The 20,309-nt window shown below is 44.9% G+C and overlaps 1 protein-coding gene across 2 annotated transcripts in view; it reads left to right on the forward strand.

Moving 5' to 3' along the window:
- The window catches only part of syt3 (synaptotagmin III), a 170,069-nt gene that overhangs the window by 75,654 nt on the left and 74,106 nt on the right, over positions 1-20,309 (forward strand). For both annotated transcript variants that reach the window (XM_061981388.1, XM_061981390.1), the window contains 2 exons: positions 5,000-5,108; positions 9,568-9,744. In XM_061981388.1, coding sequence (XP_061837372.1) covers positions 5,000-5,108; positions 9,568-9,744 — 286 coding nt within the window. The remainder of the gene's footprint in view (positions 1-4,999; positions 5,109-9,567; positions 9,745-20,309) is intronic.

Raw genomic sequence — 20,309 nt, forward strand, 5'->3', positions numbered from 1 at the left:
CGGGTCGGGTCGGGCGATTGAAATAAAAAAAAATTAGATTATAAATAGATTCAGGCGGGTGGCAGTTAAACCAATTGGGAAATATATATACATAGTTAAATGTTGTTACCCACATACGAAAAACGAGCAGGCACCTGCTGCATATGCCACAACAGAAGAAAAAAAAAGAAAAGAGATGGACACTTTTACGGAGCGGAGAAGGGACGCCTCGCCGGGGTCCGGGACCGAGGCCCCTTCCCCCGAGAGGGCCCCACCGGGAGCCGTAGCTGAGGCGATCCGCGAGAAGGGCCCGACGCACGTCCAGGGTCACTACCGCGCCCACCGCACCGACACCCCGCCTCGTCCGCCTTCGCCGCGGCCGGCGTCACGCGCAGCAGGTAAGCAGCTTACCTGCCCGCCACCCCCGTGGCCGGGGGCTCGTAACAGGGGTCACTCCGCGCGCTACGCCCGCGCAGCTTACCTGCCCGCCACCCCTGTTGCCGGGGGCGCGTAACAGGGGTCACTCCGCGCGCAGTGCGCTCACGAAAGGGGTGGGGCTCACCCTGGTTGATATAGAGAGCAGGACGGTGGCCATGGAAGTCGGAACCCGCTAAGGAGTGTGTAACAACCCACCTGCCGAATCAACTAGCCCTGAAAATGGATGGCGCTGGAGCGTCGGGCCCATACCTGGCCGTCGCCGGCAGCGAGACGCGCTTGGAGGTGCGCTCAGCGCGGCTCCCATATGATTGCGCACTGGTGTGCGTCTGGGTCGTGACAGCGTGGCACGCGAAAGTCTGTGCTGCATTGGATCAGTCTCCTTTCTTTAACAGGCAAAAGCTTTATAACCTCACCATACCTGCCAACTTTTGAAATCAGAAAAACCTAGTAGCCAGGGTCCAAGGGCCGCAGGCCCCGGTAGGTCCAGGACAAAGTCCTGGTGGAGGGTTCAGGGCTTCGCCCCCCGACGCAAAATGATTATTAGCATTCAGACAGGTTAAAATGTTGCTAAAACCATCACTTTTCTATCAGTCACAGTGACTTTTCAAAACAAAAATATTACAGCAAAAATCATATGGGTTGATTGACATGTTTATTCTGTAAGCTAACTTCAATAGTTTGAAATTATTTTGACAGTTAATGCCAGTTATCCTGTCAACCTTTCACAAGACTTCAATTTGTTAATTGAAAGTATAAACAGTATAAACACTTTTTACAGTAAACAAATGGTAAAACAGTACTAAACAATTCCATAAAAAAAAAATTGGTGTCATTATTAACTTTCTGTCCAAGCTTGTATAATCTACTGCCTTGTTCAATTGTAAAAAATATTCTGTGCCTAAAATTCACATTTCTATCACAATTATCATACTGTAAACAAGGTAAGCTAACTTCATTAAAATTAATAGTCCTGTCAATAGCATGGAATTAAAATTCAAATGTAGTTTTTTTGTAAGCCTTTCAAAAGAATTCAAAATATGAAAAATTAATGAAAATTAATTTAAGCCATCAGACACTTGAAAAGTGCCACATCACATCTCTAATGTAATCATTTGAACTTTTCAACAGAAATAGCACTGCAAAAATATTAAGGACATACTTCTGTATTTTGGTAGTTATGCTGTAAACATTTAACAAGATTTCTTCAACTTGGACTTGAAAGCATAAATAGTATAAACACTTTTAACAGTATGTCGTGCTGTGAAATACAGCCGACAGGATTGCGCACCAAACACGAAGCAAGGCCAAAGCGCATGCGGTGCAGGAGAACAAAGGACTTCTTTCATTTAAGGTTTGTGATAAACCATCAAACTCATTCGTTAAAAGGACTCTATAGTAATATAAAGCGAATTTTTCTGGACATTATCATGCAAGAAAAGTTTATTTTTGGGACCGCGATCACCGCGTAATGATTTTTAAAGGTTGCATTACAAACATTTAACTGTCCCATGTGATCAGCCAGTGCGATTGGAAATCCATGCTCAATTATTGCCTCCGTAAATAAAACTTCGGCATTTATCACATCCAAAGAATCTGTTTAGGCGACGAAAAACGTTGAAAGTTTTCCACTTGTATCGCTAGCAACGGCATTAGACTTGTGTTTTTTTGTCCCAACGTGGTCTTTTACATCGCTAATTCCTCCGTGTCCGATCGAAAAATCTTGTCTGCACAAGGTGCAATTCGCGTAGTTTTCACTCTTTTTTTTTTTTTAATTAATGAAAAACCGTATTTTTTATCACTGCAACCGTAACCCGGAATAGGTTGATGAAAACCATACGAATTACGGGAAAACCGGAGTAGTTGGCAGGTATGCCTCACTAATGCCTTGCATCGTCTATATTAGATATATAACAACGGGCGGGTGCGGGCGGATGGCGGGCGGGTGCAGTTCTGATCAAACGTTACATCGGGTGGATGGCGGATGGTTGACGACTTTCTGACGCGGTTGCGGATGAAATAATTGCCTATCCGTGCATCTCTACTAGCTAATCTCCTGGTAGCATGGCTAACGTCCTGGTAGCTTGTCTCACTTATTGGTAGCCTTACTCACTTTCTGGTAGCCTGGCTCACCTTCTAATAGCCTGGCTCACTTCCTGGTAGGTAGCTTGACTCACCTTCTGGTAGCCTGGCTCACTTCCTGATAGCTTGACTCACTCCCTGGTAGCCTGGTTCAATTCCTGATAGCCAAGCTAATCTCCTGGTAGCATGGCTAACGTCCTGGTAGCTTGACTCACGCCCGGTAGCCCGACTCACTTCCTGTGACCTCGCTAAGTTCCTCGTAGCCTTGGTAACTTGCTGGTAGCTTGACTCACTCCCTGGTAGTCTGGCTCACTTCCTGATAACCTAGCTAACTTGTTGGTAGCCGTACTCACTTCCTGATAGCTTGACTCACTCCCTGGTAGCCTGGCTCAATCCCTGATAGTTTAGCTAATATCCTGGTAGCATGGCTAACGTCCTGGTAGCTTGTCTCACTTATTGGTAGCCTTACTCACTTTCTGGTAGCCTGGCTCACCTTCTAATAGCCTGGCTCACTTCCTGGTAGGTAGCTTGACTCACCTTCTGGTAGCCTGGCTCACTTCCTGGTAGCTTGACTCACTCCCTGGTAGCCTGGCTCACTTCCTGGTAGCCTAGCTAATCTCCTGGTAGCAAGGCTAACGTCCTGGTAGCTTGTCTCACTTATTGGTAGCCTTACTCACTTTCTGGTAGCCTGGCTCACCTTCTAATAGCCTGGCTCACTTCCTGGTAGGTAGCTTGACTCACCTTCTGGGAGCCTGGCTCACTTCCTGGTAGCTTGACTCACTCCCTGGTAGCCTGGCTCACTTCCTGGTAGCCTAGCTAATCTCCTGGTAGCATGGCTAACGTCCTGGTAGCTTGTCTCACTTATTGGTAGCCTTACTCACTTTCTGGTAGCCTGGCTCACCTTCTAATAGCCTGGCTCACTTCCTGGTAGGTAGCTTGACTCACCTTCTGGTAGCCTGGCTCACTTCCTGATAGCTTGACTCACTCCCTGGTAGCCTGGTTCAATTCCTGATAGCCTAGCTAATCTCCTGGTAGCATGGCTAACGTCCTGGTAGCTTGACTCACGCCCGGTAGCCCGACTCACTTCCTGTGACCTCGCTAAGTTCCTCGTAGCCTTGGTAACTTGCTGGTAGCTTGACTCACTTCCTGGTAACCTAGCTAACTTGTTGGTAGCCGTACTCACTTCCTGATAGCTTGACTCACTCCCTGGTAGCCTGGCTCAATCCCTGATAGCTTAGCTAATATCCTGGCAGCATGGCTAACGTCCTGGTAGCTTGTCTCACTTATTGGTAGCCTTACTCACTTTCTGGTAGCCTGGCTCACCTTCTAATAGCCTGGCTCACTTCCTGGTAGGTAGCTTGACTCACCTTCTGGTAGCCTGGCTCACTTCCTGGTAGCCTAGCTAATCTCCTGGTAGCAAGGCTAACGTCCTGGTAGCTTGACTCACGTCCAGTTGGCCTGGCTCACTTCTTGTGGCCTAGCTATCTTCCTGGTAGCCTAGCTCACTTCCTGGTAGCTTGACTCACTTCCTGGTAGCCTGGCTCACTTCCTGATAACCTAGCTAACTTCTTGCTAGCCTTACTCACTTCCTGTTAGCCTGGCTCACCTTCTAACAGCCTGGTTCATTTCCTGGTAGTTTGACTCACTCCCTGGTAGCCTGGCTCAATTCCTGATTGCCTAGCTAATCTCCTGGTTGCACGGCTAACGTCATGGTAGCTTGACTCACGTTCGGGTAGCCTGGCTCACCTTCTGTGGCCTAGCTAACTTCCTCATAGCTTGGATCACTTCCTGGCAGCTTGACTCACTTCCTGGTAGCTTGACTCACTTCCTGGTAGCCCTAGCTAAACTCCTTAAAGCCTAGCTAACCTCCTATCAGCTTGACTCATGTCCAGGTAGCCGAGCTAACTTCCTGGTACAAAATTTGTTTTGTTCCTTGAACATTACAGCATTTCTCTCATGCAGTTGTTTTCGGGGTTTGTGTGTATTTTTGGTATTCGCCACCTTTTTCTTTTACATTTGTTTTTGACTGTGATTGCAGCCTTTTCCTGTTGCGTTTGTTTTTGCCATTGTCATCTCTGTGAGCATTTGGACATAGCTGTGTATTTGCTCCTGCCGTTCGTCGTGCGTTACAGAGTGTACCTAATCAAGTGGCCAACGATATAAATACTCCGCCTTGTGCTGCTCTGCTGTCTACGCGGTGTTGATGCTCCCGCTGGCCCTATTAAAAGATAACAAATCACCGCCTGCTTTTAGGATGTTTACATGTCAGCAAACGCTGACGAGTGTGTGTGTTGTACGCGGCAGACGCAAGTTGTTCATCATCACAGTTCACAACGCTCAAACATTTGCGTCGCTTTGCTCTTTCGGACTTTCAGGTCGGTGGAATCGATGCCATCAATGAAGCAACCTGCAATAAATAACTGCCAGCCACTGGCGCCACATCCCTGATTGCAAGTCATTAAGGCTTCTTCTTCTCCTCTTCTCCAATTTACAACTCTGTTAGGAACCCTAAAGCTGAGCCAAACGTCTCCAGACGTACCCAACTCGGAAGGGGGCGCGCACCCCCATAAAGACCTGCCCAACGCCGTCTCTCAGCAGCAGGTCACCTCCAGGTCAGTGTGACTCACCTTTGACCTCAGCTGCTTACTCAAGTCATGTTGCTAAAACATCATTCACTACACTAACAATGGGCCTGATTTACTAAGGTCCAAAAAACTAATACTAAATAATATGTGCAAAATACAAAATTGTGTGTACTATTAGTACTGCGATTGTACACGCAGGACAATTTATAACAAGTGCAAAAATTGTGTAAATTAGGATTTTGCGTATAAAATGGCTGTCACCATGGAAATACTCATCTGCCTACACATTTATGACATTATATAGTCCAACTTGTGGTGTTTTGTTATGTTGTTGACATGCAGCACACAAATATAATATGAACCATATTGTGTAGGTTGTATTGAAGAAGACAATGGAACCTATTTTTTAGCTCCGGGTGGCTCTGTGGTGTTGTGATGGTGCGTCTGTAGTGATCCAAATGCAAGAAAATGCATATTGCTAGACTTTTTTTTTTTTATATAGAACAAATATTGTAATTATGTATATTTTTTAATAACAGTGCCTTCAGACACCAAACAAATCAGACAAATGTGTTTTAATCAGCCCTTTAAGCTGTTTGACCTCGGAGCCCAACTTTTCCACTACATAGGGGCCCAGGGCCCACTCAAATACTAACACTGGATTACTTTTGATTTTAATCATATTCAATAATCATATTTAATCTTCTTACAGTTTACAACCTCGGCAAATGATATAAAAGCATATGTTAATCACAAAGATTATTGTTTTTTAAGCAGTAAGTAGTAATCAAATATACTGCAAAAGAAGGGACTTATAAATGACTGACAAAATATTAATTTAAATACAATTAGGTTGTGCTAAAATAAACTAAATGAATAATGAATGTTTTTCAACTAAACAAATTTAAGTACAGATGTCTAACTAAATTCAACGAAATAAAAACTAAATTAATTTAAAAAAAAAATGCATATATATACAAAAAAATAAAAAATACAAAAAATATATATATATGTATATATAATTGTTTTTATTTTTTATTTTTTTTTGTTAAACTATCACCACTTTAGTCATATTTTTTAGCGCTTTAAAAACTTCTCTGGCTTTATCTCCAGACTTCTTCTGTTATTATGTATCTCTGTTATATTGTCATTACAGCCACAGGTGGTGGAAAAGTGTATTACAACAGAGTGAGAATGATTGTTTCATCCAGCAGTTATACAAGTATAAAATTATATTGCTGAAGAGACAATATGTCTAATATTTTTATTTGTGACAGCCCAAAGATGTTGACACACACGCAGACGGAATATTTGCTCCCCATTGCTGTGCAATCTTCCTTCTCTTACACAGCCATGTGTGCGTAACTGTGCCAGTTTGCATTCCAAACATGCTAAATGTAAAAGGAAAACAGCGGCTGCAGAACAATTTTAGTCTTGATTAATCACATTGCCAGTCCTAAATTATTCAATTTGCATCTCCTCCTTCTAATATCGTGTGCTCTGATAATGTGCATATATTCTGCATGTACACAAAGACAAACCGGCTAAATGGATTGTGCTCTCTATTTTGCTCATTTAAGAGACTCAATTCTCTGTGCACAAGCTTGCTAGTACGTAAAGCTGATCTACTAAGTATGCACCTCTTTTATTGCACGCTAACCCTTAGTAAATCAGGCCCAATATTTCTTATTCAGCGCCCTTAGAGCTAAAAATACTTCTTATACATCTCACTGTCATGTGTAAGGATGAGTACTGTTTACATTTTAACCGATACGATACCAATTCCTGGTACCCGGGAATCGATATCGGTACTCAACGGGACCAAGTTTCTTTTACTTTCATGTTTCATTGTTATTGATTATAAAATCGTATTTTTTATTGCAACATTTAAAAATTAGCTGATTATAACTGCTGTCCAGTTGTTATATCTTGTTTTATTACCACATTTCTGAGTATCATGACACTAAGTTGCAATTACAGTTGCAAGTCCAAGACATTAGATGGCAGTAGTGTATAGTTTATGGTGTGTTTTGTGTTTTGTTGCACCCTAAAAAGTGTTAATACTGTAAGTATTGCACTTATTACCAGAGGTGTGGACTCGAGTCACATGACTTGGACTCGAGTCATGAATTTGATGACTTTAGACTCGACTTGACAAAATGTAAAAAGACTTGCAACTCGACTTAGACTTTAACATCAATGACTTGTGACTTCACTTGGACTTGAGCCTTTTGAATTGACATGACTTGACATGACTTGCTACTTTCCCCAAAACCCAAAGATGAAAAAGTTATTCGGGAGCGCTCCGTATTTTTCATTGTGTACTTGTCTATCAGCGTTGCGTGTGTCAGCTGGTGTGGTCTCAGTACAACAGCCAATAAAATTAGATCTACTTTGTTTTCATCACACAGCATTCATCCAATCAAATTGCAGGACAACCAACGAAGAAGACATGTCCAAACCACACGCCAGTGAACAAAAAATGATACCTAAAATAATTTTGTTTGGGTATAAAAATTACAAGGTGGTCAACACAAAACGGTTTGCAGTATGCAACACATGCGGTTCGAAAATTACTGATGGAGAGGCAACAACTTCCAACTTCGTCCGGCATTTGAAGTTGCACAAAGAACGGTTAGTTTTGAATGTAAGATAACGTTTATTGGCTAAGTAACGTGACTTTTATTTGCTGTGTAGTTAAATCAGTGAGGCTGTAAACTCACTGCTAACGTTATAACGTTATTGCAAACATGGGAATCTGTTGCAGTTCACTACCTTATTCATACTTTTTGTTCAGTGATTTTTTTTAAGCAGGGTTACGTTAGTCAATATATCACACGTAACGTTAGACGGCGGTCAGCAGCACCGCGTATTTTAGCCACCTAAAAAAAGACAAAAATAGTAAAATAAAGGTCAGTTAAAATGTATACTATATTATGAATATGTGTACCGTTTTAGCTAGCTTTCTGACATACTGTTGGTTGTTTACCTCAGTGGTCCCCAACCACCGGGCCGCGGCCCGGTACTGGTCCGTGGATCGATTGGTATCGGGCCGCACAAGAAATAATTTTTTTTTTTTCTTTTTTTAATTAAATCAACATAAAAAACACAAGATACACTTACAAGTAGTGCACCAACCCAAAACAACTCTCTCCCCCTTTTGTTCTGGGCATTGAACATGAAGACTCTTCCTTCACTGTTCCGAGTGGCCATGAGAGTCTTGGCAGTGCCTGCCTCCAGTGCTCCAGTGGAGCGAGTTTTCAGCCATGGTGGCATCATACTACGCCCCCATCGTGCACAAATGACTGACAGACTCTTGGCTAATTTGGTCTTTTGCAAATGCAATGCAGCATAGGGCCCTGACATTTAAAAAGTACAACTTTTTTGTTATGTTCACGTATATGTCATGTTTTTTCAATGTTAACACTTTTGTACAAATAAGTACATTTGAACTTTATTTTTCAATGTGTTTGTTCTGTAAAGGAATGAGTTAATGTTTAAAATGACTGGTTAATAGTGCTATTATAAAGTGCAATGTCAGCACAATTTTCTTTCCTGCAATTTAAAATGCACTTGTTTTAATAAATAAATACAGCGTTTGAAAAGCATACACAATCTGTGTTAATATATTAGTCTGTGGTTAAAAGGACTTGAAAGGACTCGAAACTCAAAATGCAGGACTTAGGACTTGACTTGAGACTTTCCAGTCTTGACTTTGGACTTGACTCGGGGCTTGCCTGTCTGGACTCGGGACTTGACTCGGACTTGAGGGCAAAGACTTGAGACTTACTTGTGACTTGCAAAACAATGACTTGGTCCCACCTCTGCTTATTACACACCGGTTGCTTGATTGTACCGTGCATCTCAGTTGTAATTTTCATTAACAAATTTGGAGGTGTTGAAATTGCCAGGTAAAATCGCTAGTGCTAATGTCAATAGCAAAGCCAATGTTTATTAGCATCAGGCTAGCGCATTTTTGGAAAAGTGGAGCCTTACTTCACTTACGTTGGAGCTTATTTTCCTCTGTTGGCATTAAAAATTGCAACATTACCTAGTGGTAGGTAGACTGAGTCTGCTCTCAGTGCTGCTGGAGTGATTGACGTCACTCGCAACCCAGGTTCCGCAACATGGCACCGTTTTACGTGAATCGGTGCACGGCGGGATAAGGCCGGTGCCAAAAAATTCAGTACTCATCCCTTGTCATGTGACTTTCTTTACGTTTTATCTTACCTTGCAGTTATTAGCTTTGTACCAGCCAGCTGATGATTGGCATGGTTCCTTACAGTTACTTTCATTTTAAGTTTAATAAAACCAAATATGGTTTATATCCCTATAGGACCTTTAAATCATGATAAAAGTGCATTTGTGGCTGGTATGTAAAAACGAAACGGCTTGTAATAATCTGAGGCTGGTATAAAGTGCACGTAAATAAATAGTGAAGATGAGCTGTCACTGAGTCTTCTTCTGCTTAATATTCGGCGTTCAGGCCCAAGCCCATGACTCATCAGCTCTCCAGCCCCGACTTCCACGGCGAGGAGAAGGAGCAGGTGACCAGCATCGGGCAGATCAAACCGGAGCTGTACCGGCCCAAAGGCGACCAGGGCGACGGCAAGCAGGGCGACAACTGCGGCAAGATCAGCTTCCTGCTGCGCTACGCCTTCAAGTGAGCCAAACATCCTTTCAGTTCCAACTGGGCTGCTTGCGGGAAGACGCCGCGTCAGCTTTATTGACTTTTCGCTGGCTGCCATCAAAAAAACAAAACAAAACTCGAATGCTCCCAAAAACTTGTCAAGGTTGTTGCAACCTCAGACTAACGCATTGGCTGTGTTGACAATACCAAATTGTACATAGTTTTTTAAAATTTAATATAAACTTAAGAATGTCATTTTGAAGCATTACATTTTTTACAATTTTTTATTTGTGTGAAAGGATTTTTATAAGGACCCAGATTTCCCTCGCCCGGACGCGGGTCACCGGGGCCCCCCTCTGGAGCCAGGCCCGGAGGTGGGGCACGATGGCGAGCGCCTGGTGGCCGGGCCTGTCCCCACACACACAGCCCGAAGAGGCAACGTGGGTCCCCCCTCCAATGGGCTCACCACCCATAGCAGGGGCCATAGAGGTCGGGTGCAGTGTGAGCTGGGCGGCAGTCGAGGGCAGGGCACTTGGCGGTCCGATCCTCGGCTACAGAAGCTGGCTCTTGGGACGTGGAACGTCACTTCGCTGGGGGGGAAGGAGCCTGAGCTAGTGCGTGAGGTGGAGAAGTTCCGGCTAGATATAGTCGGACTCACTTCGACGCACAGCAAGGGCTCTGGAACCACTTCTCTTGAGAGGGGCTGGACTCTCTTCCACTCTGGCGTTGCCGGCAGTGAGAGGCGACGGGCTGGGGTGGCAATTCTTGTTGCCCCTCGGCTCAAAGCCTGCACGTTGGAGTTCAACCCGGTGGACGAGAGGGTAGCTTCCCTCCGCCTTCGGGTGGGGGGACGGGTCCTGACTGTTGTTTGCGTTTACGCGCCAAACGGCAGCTCAGAGTACCCACCCTTTTTGGATTCACTCGAGGGAGTACTGGAGAGTGCTCCCCCGGGTGATTCCCTCGTTCTACTGGGGGACTTCAACGCTCATGTTGGCAGCGACAGTGAAACCTGGAGAGGTGTGATTGGGAAGAATTGCCGCCCGGATCTGAACCCGAGTGGTGTTCTGTTATTGGACTTTTGTGCTCGTCACAGATTGTCGATAACAAACACCATGTTCAAACATAAGGGTGTCCATATGTGCACTTGGCACCAGGACACCCTAGGCCGCAGTTCCATGATCGACTTTGTAGTTGTGTCATCGGATTTGCGGCCTCATGTTTTGGACACTCGGGTGAAGAGAGGGGCGGAGCTTTCTACCGATCACCACCTGGTGGTGAGTTGGCTGCGATGGTGGGGGAGGATGCCGGACAGACCTGGCAGGCCCAAACGCATTGTGAGGGTTTGCTGGGAACGCCTGGCAGAGTCTCCTGTCAGAGAGAGTTTCAATTCCCACCTCCGGAAGAACTTTGAACATGTCACGAGGGAGGTGCTGGACATTGAGTCCGAGTGGACAATGTTCCGTACCTCTATTGTCGAGGCGGCCGATTGGAGCTGTGGCCGCAAGGTAGTTGGTGCCTGTCGTGGCGGTAATCCTAGAACCCGTTGGTGGACGCCGGCGGTGAGGGATGCCGTCAGGCTGAAGAAGGAGTCCTATCGGGTTCTTTTGGCTCATGGGACTCCTGAGGCAGCAGACAGGTACCGACAGGCCAAGCGGTGTGCGGCTTCAGCGGTCGCGGAGGCAAAAACTCGGACATGGGAGGAGTTTGGGGAGGCCATGGAAAAAGACTTCCGGACGGCTTCGAAGCAATTCTGGACCACCATCCGCCGCCTCAGGAAGGGGAAGCAGTGCAGTGTCAACACCGTGTATGGTGGGGATGGTGCTCTGCTGACCTCGACTGCGGATTTTGTGGATCGGTGGAGGGAATACTTCGAAGACCTCCTCAATCCTACCAGCACGTCTTCCTATGAGGAAGCAGGGCCTGGGGAATCTGTGGTGGGCTCTCCTATTTCTGGGGCTGAGGTTGCCGAGGTAGTTAAAAAGCTCCTCGGTGGCAAGGCCCCGGGGGTGGATGAGATCCGCCCGGAGTTCCTTAAGGCTCTGGATGTTGTGGGGCTGTCTTGGTTGACAAGACTCTGCAACATCGCGTGGACATCGGGGGCGGTACCTCTGGATTGGCAGACCGGGGTGGTGGTTCCTCTCTTTAAGAAGGGGCACCGGAGGGTGTGTTCCAACTATCGTGGGATCACACTCCTCAGCCTTCCCGGTAAGGTCTATTCAGGTGTACTGGAGAGGAGGCTACGCCGGATAGTCGAACCTCGGATTCAGGAGGAACAGTGTGGTTTTCGTCCTGGTCGTGGAACTGTGGACCAGCTCTATACTCTCGGCAGGGTCCTTGAGGGTGCCTGGGAGTTTGCCCAACCAGTCTACATGTGCTTTGTGGACTTGGAGAAGGCATTCGACCGTGTACCCCGGGAAGTCCTGTGGGGAGTGCTCAGAGAGTATGGGGTAACGGACTGTCTTATTGTGGCAGTTCGCTCCCTGTATAATCAGTGTCAGAGCTTGGTTCGCATTGCCGGCAGTAAGTCGGACACGTTTCCAGTGAGGGTTGGACTCCGCCAAGGCTGCCCTTTGTCACCGATTCTGTTCATAACCTTTATGGACAGAATTTCTAGGCGCAGTCAGGGCGTTGAGGGGATCTGGTTTGGTGGCTGCAGGATTAGGTCACTGCTATTTGCAGATGATGTGGTCCTGATGGCTTCCTCCGGCCAAGATCTTCAGCTCTCACTGGATCGGTGAAGCGACTGGGATGGGAATCAGCACCTCCAAGTCCGAGTCCATGGTTCTCTCCCGGAAAAGGGTGGAGTGCCATCTCCGGGTTGGGGAGGAGATCTTTCCCCAAGTGGAGGAGTTCAAGTACCTCGGAGTCTTGTTCACGAGTGGGGGAGGAGTGGATCGTGAGATCGACAGGCGGATCGGTGCGGCGTCTTCAGTAATGCGGACGCTGTATCGATCCGTTGTGGTGAAGAAGGAGCTGAGCCGGAAGGCAAAGCTCTCGATTTACCGGTCGATCTACGTTCCCATCCTCACCTATGGTCATGAGCTTTGGGTCATGACCGAAAGGACAAGATCACGGGTACAAGCGGCCGAAATGAGTTTCCTCCGCCGAGTGGCGGGGCTCTCTCTTAGAGATAGGGTGAGAAGCTCTGTCATTCGGGGGGAGCTCAAAATAAAGCCGCTGCTCCTCCACATCGAGAGGAGCCAGATGAGGTGGTTCGGGCATCTGGTCAGGATGCCACCCGAACGCCTCCCTAGGAAGGTGTTTCGGGCACGTCCGAACCGGTAGGAGGCCACGGGGAAGACCCAGGACACGCTGGGAAGACTATGTCTCCCGGCTGGCCTGGGAACGCCTCGGGATCCCCCGGGAGGAGCTGGACGAAGTGGCTGGGGAGAGGGAAGTCTGGGCTTCCCTGCTTAAGCTGCTGCCCCCGCGACCCGACCTCGGATAAGCGGAAGAAGATGGATGGATGGATGGATGGATTTTTATACTATTTCAATACATTAAATGCATGTTTGGACGAATTAATCAGGAAACAAATTAGTAAACCATTCTGCCAAATTCTCCCAATTTGCTCTATTATTATTATTATTATCAGTGACGGAGCAGGATGGGGCTGGGAAAATGTTTGCGATTAAAGTTTCATATGAAGCGCTCGTCATTTAGGGCTGCACAATTAATCAAATTTGAATCACGATCATGATTTTGCTGCCACTTTTAAATGTAGGTTATCGTCAGAAAAATTGATATTCCTTGATATCAAATCATGACATCACGGCGAGGAGGACGTACTCATTTGGACATATAAGTGAAGCTCTCAGCTTTAGGCTGTGATAAAACAAAAAAGGCATGATGGAGTATTATTTTTATCTAATCTTGGCATTTGCATAATGACACCGACGTGTGACATGAATCGATCTGTGAGCATGTAGGTGAACCTATTGTTGTGACCGGGTGAATCTATTTTAATGTTTATGAAGTTTATTTTCAACCTAGCGGGGAAGTGACATGACTAGTTTGAAATTTTCCTCACCTAAAAAAAATCTGTAGCATTTTAACAATATAGAAAAAAATAAAAGTAAGAATAAATTGCATTATTGAATATAAAAAGTATAAATAAAACTAAAATAAAAATGAGGACATAATAAAATGTGAGTACACGTTTTTGTTTTTTTAAATCTGTCCTGTCCAGCCACTCAGAAAAATCATATTATTGATGTAGATGATCATATCTGCTGTACAGATTTACTTTAGAAAAGAGAAGTGTTGGATACTTCTTTTGTTGCCTTATGTACTGTATATTTGACTTTATTAAATGTTTGGGTTAAAAATCTTATTAAACTAAACCAGTTTACTTTTAGATAAGAAATGTATATAGCTGTGTATGTATTTTAAGGAGGAATGTAGTTAATCATCTAGAACTGGCACCCAATGTTATTTAAAAAGCATTGATTTTCAATCGAGAATTATTTTAAATCGAGAATCGATTCTGAATTGAATCGTTACCCCCATGAATCGAATCAAATTGTATTGTATATTTGAGTTTTCCTTTCAACTTTGACTCGGGCGGCACTAGTGTTGTCCAGATACCAATATTTTGGTACCGGTACCAAAATGTATTTCGATACTTTTCGGTACTTTTCTAAATAAAGGGGACCACAAAAATTTGCATTATTGGCTTTATTTTAACCAAAAATCTTAGGGTACATTAAACATATGTTTCTTATTGCAAGTTTGTCCTTAAATAAAATAGTGAACATACAAGACAACTTGTCTTTTAGTAGTAAGTAAACAAACAAAGACTCCTAATTTAGTTGCTGACATATGCAGAAGCATATTGTGTCATTTTCCCTTCTATTATTTTGTCAAAATTATTAAGGACAAGGGGTAGAAAATGAATTATTTATCTACTTGTTCATTTACTGTTAATATCTGCTTACTTTCTCTTTTAACATGTTTTATCTACACTTCTGTTAAAATGTAATATTCACTTATTCTTCTGTTGTGGATGCTTTACATTAGTTTTGGATGATACCACAAATTTAGGTATCGATCCGATACAAAGTCGTCACAGGATCATACATTGGTCATATTCAAAGTCCTCATGTGGCCAGGGATGTATTTCCTGAGTTTATAAACATAAAAAAAAAAAAAACGAAAATAGATTTTGTAATGCTAAACAATATCGATGTAATCATAGTAGTGTCGACTAGATACGCTACTGTACTTGGTATCATTACAGTGGAAGTTAGGTGTAGATCCACCCATGGCATTTGTTTACATTCAGGAATGGCGTCCCCGCTAACGACGCCGGTGAGCTACGGTGTGTAGTGAAGCATGTTTAGCGATTCCTCGTCCTGCAGGGATGATACTTGTAAGAAACTTACTTTATTTGTCGCCATGGAGGCGAGGATTATCAATCAATCAATCAATCAATCTTTATTTATATAGCCCTAAATCACAAGTGTCTCAAAGGGCTGCACAAGCCACAACGACATCCTCGGTACAAAGCCCACATACGGGCAAGGAAAAACTCACCCCAGTGGGACGTCGATGTGAATGACTATGAGAAACCTTGGAGAGGACCGCATATGTGGGTAACCCCCCCCCCCCCTCTAGGGGAGACCGAAAGCAATGGATGTCGAGTGGGTCTGACATAATATTGTGAGAGTCCAGTCCATAGTGGATCCAACATAATAGTAAGAGTCCAGTCCATAGTGGGGCCAGCAGGACACCATCCCGAGCGGAGACGGGTCAGCAGCGCAGAGATGTTCCCTGCCGATGCACAGGCGAGCGGTCCACCCCGGGTCCCGACTCTGGACAGCCAGCACTTCATCCATGGCCACCGGACCTGTGCCCCCCCCCCCCTCAAGGAAAAGGGGAGCAGAGGAGAAAAGAAAAGAAACGGCAGATCAACTGGTCTAACAGGGGGGCTATTTAAAGGCTAGAGTATACAAATGAGTTTTAAGATGGGACTTAAATGCTTCTACTGAGGTAGCATCTCTAATTGTTACCGGGAGGGCATTCCATAGTACTGGCGCCCGAATAGAAAACGCTCTATAGCCCGCAGACTTTTTTTGGGCTCTGGGAATCACTAATAAGCCGGAGTTCTTTGAACGCAGATTTCTTGCCGGGACATATGGTACAATGCAATCGACAAGATAGGACGGAGCTAGACCGTGCAGTATTTTATACGTAAGTAGTAAAACCTTAAAGTCACATCTTAAGTGCACAGGAAGCCAGTGCAGGTGAGCCAGTATAGGCGTAATATGATCAAACTTTCTTGTTCTTGTCAAAAGTCTAGCAGCCGCATTTTGTACCAACTGTAATTTTTTAATGCTAGACATAGGGAGCCCCGAAAATAATACGTTACAGTAGTCGAGACGAGACGTAACGAACGCATGAATAATGATCTCAGCGTCGCTAGTGGATAAAATAGAACGAATTTTAGCGATATTACGGAGATGAAAGAAGGCCGTTTTAGTAACACTCTTAATGTGTGATTCAAAGGAGAGAGTTGGGTCGAAGATAATACCCAGATTCTTTACTGATTCGCCTTGTGTAATTGTTTGGTTGTCAAATGTTAAGGTGGTATTATTAAATAAATGTCGGTGTTTAGCAGGACCGATAATCAGCATTTCCGTTTTCTTGGCGTTGAGTTGCAAGAAGTTAGCGGACATCCATTGTTTAATTTCATTAAGACACGCCTCCAGCTGACTACAATCCGGCGTGTTGGTCAGCTTTAGGGGCATGTAGAGTTGGGTGTCATCAGCATAGCAATGAAAGCTAACACCGTATTTGCGTATGATGTCGCCTAGCGGCAGCATGTAAATACTAAAGAGTGCAGGGCCAAGAACCGAACCCTGAGGAACTCCGCACGTTACCTTAACATAGTCCGAGGTCACATTATTATGGGAGACGCATTGCATCCTGTCAGTAAGATAAGAGTTAAACCACGACAAAGCTAAGTCTGACATACCATTAGTGATTTAGAAGTAGCTAAAACACTGCAGACTGCGGATAGACTTTAGCCGCTAGCTAGCTAGCAATGTCTTAAAACACCTCTTCCTGAGTGTGTTTCAGTGTTATAACTTCACCTTTATCGCTAGTTTTTAAGCCAAAATGCGTCCGTTCTCCCTTTTCTGTCTACACACTGTGTCTGCTTGTAAGTACTCCGTGATTGTGCGCTGCCGAACATGCTCCTCTGCTTGTAAAATCAACAATGACACGACGTGACGACGACGAGATTGGACCGGTACTTTTTAGAGGCGGTATAGTACCGAATATGATTAATTAGTATCGCGGTACTATACCAATACCGTACAAGCCCAGGTGGCACGCAGGTGCAGAGTGGGCAATTGCCGACACTAAATTAAAAGAGCGGCTCCCAAACGAACGGCAAATTGGTTCACTTCGTTGAATGAAAAGAGCCGCACAAAACGCTCAACTCGTCCGCAAACATCCCATGTGCACACACGTACTGCACCACACTGGGAGCCGTCCCTAATATTTCGGTAACCTTATTCAGCTCCACGAGAGAATGGGAGGTACGATGCAGTGCCGCCGCCAAAGAAGGAGGTACCGTATTTTCCGCACTATAAGGCGCACCTAAAAACCACAAATTTTCTCAAAAGCTGACAGTGCGCCTTATAACCCGGTGCGCTTTATTACGATTCATTTTCATAAAGTTTCGATCTCGCAACTTCGGTAAACAGCCGCCATCTTTTTTCCCGGTAGAACAGGAAGCGCTTCTTCTTCTACGCAAGCAACCGCCAAGGTAAGCACCCGCCCCCATAGAACAGGAAGCGCTTCTTCTTCTACTGTAAGCTACCGCCCGCCCCCGGAAGAAAAAGAAGCGCGCGGATATTTCGTTTCATTTCCTTTGTGTGTTTACATCTGTAAAGACCAGACTACAAAATGGCTCCTACTAAGCGACACGCTTATAACGCAGAATTTAAACTTAAGGCAATAAGTCATGCCGAAGAACACGGAAATAGAGCAGCAGCAAGAGAATATAACATAAATGAATCGATGGTGCGTAGGTGGAGGAAGCAAGAAGATGACCTGCGCCAGGTAAAGAAGACAAAACAGAGTTTCCGAGGGAACAAAGCAAGATGGCAACAGTTGGAGGACGAACTCGAACAGTGGGTTGTTGAGCAGAGAGCAGCAAGCAGAAGTGTCAGCACCATCACTATTCGAATGAAGGCAACAACGCTAGCAAGCGAACTTCACCTGGATGATTTTAAAGGTGGTGCTTCTTGGTGTTTCCGGTTTATGAAAAGACGCAATCTCTCCATCCGCACACGGACCACTATTTCACAGCAACTGCCTAACGACTTTAAAGAAAAGCTGGCTACTTTCCGTGCATATTGTAAAAACAAGATAGCGGAAAAAAAGATCCGGCCAGAGAACATTATCAACATGGACGAGGTTCCACTGACTTTTGATATTCCTGTGAACCGCACTGTTGATACAACGGGAGCACGTACGGTGAATATTCGCACCACAGGGAATGAGAAGTCGTCCTTCACTGTGGTTCTAGCTTGCCATGCTAATGGCCAGAAACTTCCTCCCATGGTGATATTCAAAAGGAAGACCTTGCCAAAAGAGACCTTTCCAGCCGGCGTCATCATAAAAGCTAACTCGAAGGGATGGATGGATGAAGAAAAGATGAGCGAGTGGTTAAGGGAAGTTTACGCGAAGAGGCCGGGTGGCTTTTTTCACACAGCTCCGTCCATGTTGATATACGACTCTATGCGCGCCCACATCACAGATGGTGTCAAAAAACAAGTGAAGCACACAAATACAACACTCGCCGTCATTCCGGGTGGATTAACCAAAGAACTCCAACCGCTGGATATTGGTGTCAACAGGGCATTCAAATCACGACTGCGAACGGCGTGGGAACAATGGATGACCGAAGGCGAACACACCTTCACTAAGACGGGCAGACAGCGCCGGACGACATACGCCAACATTTGCCAGTGGATCGTAAATGCCTGGGCAGATATTTCGGTCACAACTGTGGTCCGAGCTTTCCGGAAGGCAGGATTCACAGAACTACTGGACAACAACAGCGACACTGACTCCGATGACTTCGACGAGACGGAACCGGCCATTTTGGATCCCACGCTTGCGCAACTTTTCAATTCGGACACCGAAGACGAAGAATTCGAAGGATTTACGAATGAAGAATAACTTCAGAAAGTGAGCGCTATGTTTATTTTGTGTGTTGTGACATTAACGTTCGAGCAACATTATGTTGCTATTGCTCTACACCATTTTGAATTTTACTATGTTTGTGATTGCACATTTGTACATTTTGGGACAGAGTTGTTAGAACGCTGGTTTTCAATATATTATTAAAGTTTGACTGAACTATCTGACTGTTTTTTTTGACATTCACTTTAGCGCAGCGTAGGCGCGGCTTATAGTCCGGGGCGGCTTATTGGTGGACAAAGTTATGAAATATGTAATTCATTGAAGGTGCGGCTAATAATCCGGTGCGCCTTATAGTGCGGAAAATACGGTAGATGGCGAATTAGAGGAGGGGGAGGAGAAGATTCTGCTGTTAACGCCGCTTTGCTTCGTCGGATGCCGGGGCGGGCGCCACATTGAGGCATTGCCGTGGCCCAATGTGCTGATGGTCAGAAAAGTAAAAGGCGGCGCATGAATTATAAATGCTGAGTCACTGTAACGTGCAGTGAGAATGGGCAAGGGAGCGTCGTAGCACGGATGAAAAACATTCATGTTCTGAGGACACAGCTTGATTTATTATCCAACGCTTGTTGCACCGAAGGCAAATCATGTTGGAGAAAACCACTCGGGGGCCGATCGTTGCCAGACATTGTGTGAGTGTGCGTGTTAGCGTGTTGTTAACGTGTGATAACACTGATGGACCCTGCTGTTTGGAGGGCCGCCGTCGGTACAACAAAGTCAATCTTCCTTTCTCGCATCCTCGCGGGAACGTCCATTCTATTGGCAAGCCCATTAAAAGCTGACACATTGTCCGCGTGGGAATAGTCGCCATAGCTCGCTTCCTGCCTCCAACATGTGACATGCTCGTTGGCGTCCTCTTTATCGCGTCCACTTGTTCCACCGAGGGACGCAGACGGCAAAACTAAAGCATGCGCGGGCCATTTTGATATTTTGCATCTTCAAAGCCAATAATATAGATTTTTCTTAACCTTTAGGGCTCCACTCAAGTTTGGTCCTGGGGAGCCAGAAGGGTCTCAGTCATTAAAATGTTAAAAATAAGTAATGTACAATTTTTTTTTATTATTATACTATCTTTAAATCTATGATTCAACTTCAGGTCTATCTGTCGATATAAGTAAAACGTATGCCCTTTTTTTCATTTTTTTATGGCAAAAAAATGTCAAAATGGAATATTTGATGTGAAGTAATTAGAGCTTTGAGTAGGTCAATGATTCATAACATTGATTGGATTTACTATTTTTTAGCAATGACGGTGTTAAAAAAAAAAAAAAAACAGCCTGCATGGCAGATTTGTGTTATTCGAGTCAACATTGCAACTTTTTTTTGTTACATTTCACTTGTTTGCTTTTGAATTCCACTTTTATTTGTTGTTGTTATTATTT

The sequence above is a fragment of the Nerophis lumbriciformis genome, linkage group LG24, assembly GCF_033978685.3.
Source record: "Nerophis lumbriciformis linkage group LG24, RoL_Nlum_v2.1, whole genome shotgun sequence".
In the NCBI taxonomy this organism is placed as follows: Eukaryota; Metazoa; Chordata; class Actinopteri; order Syngnathiformes; family Syngnathidae; genus Nerophis; species Nerophis lumbriciformis.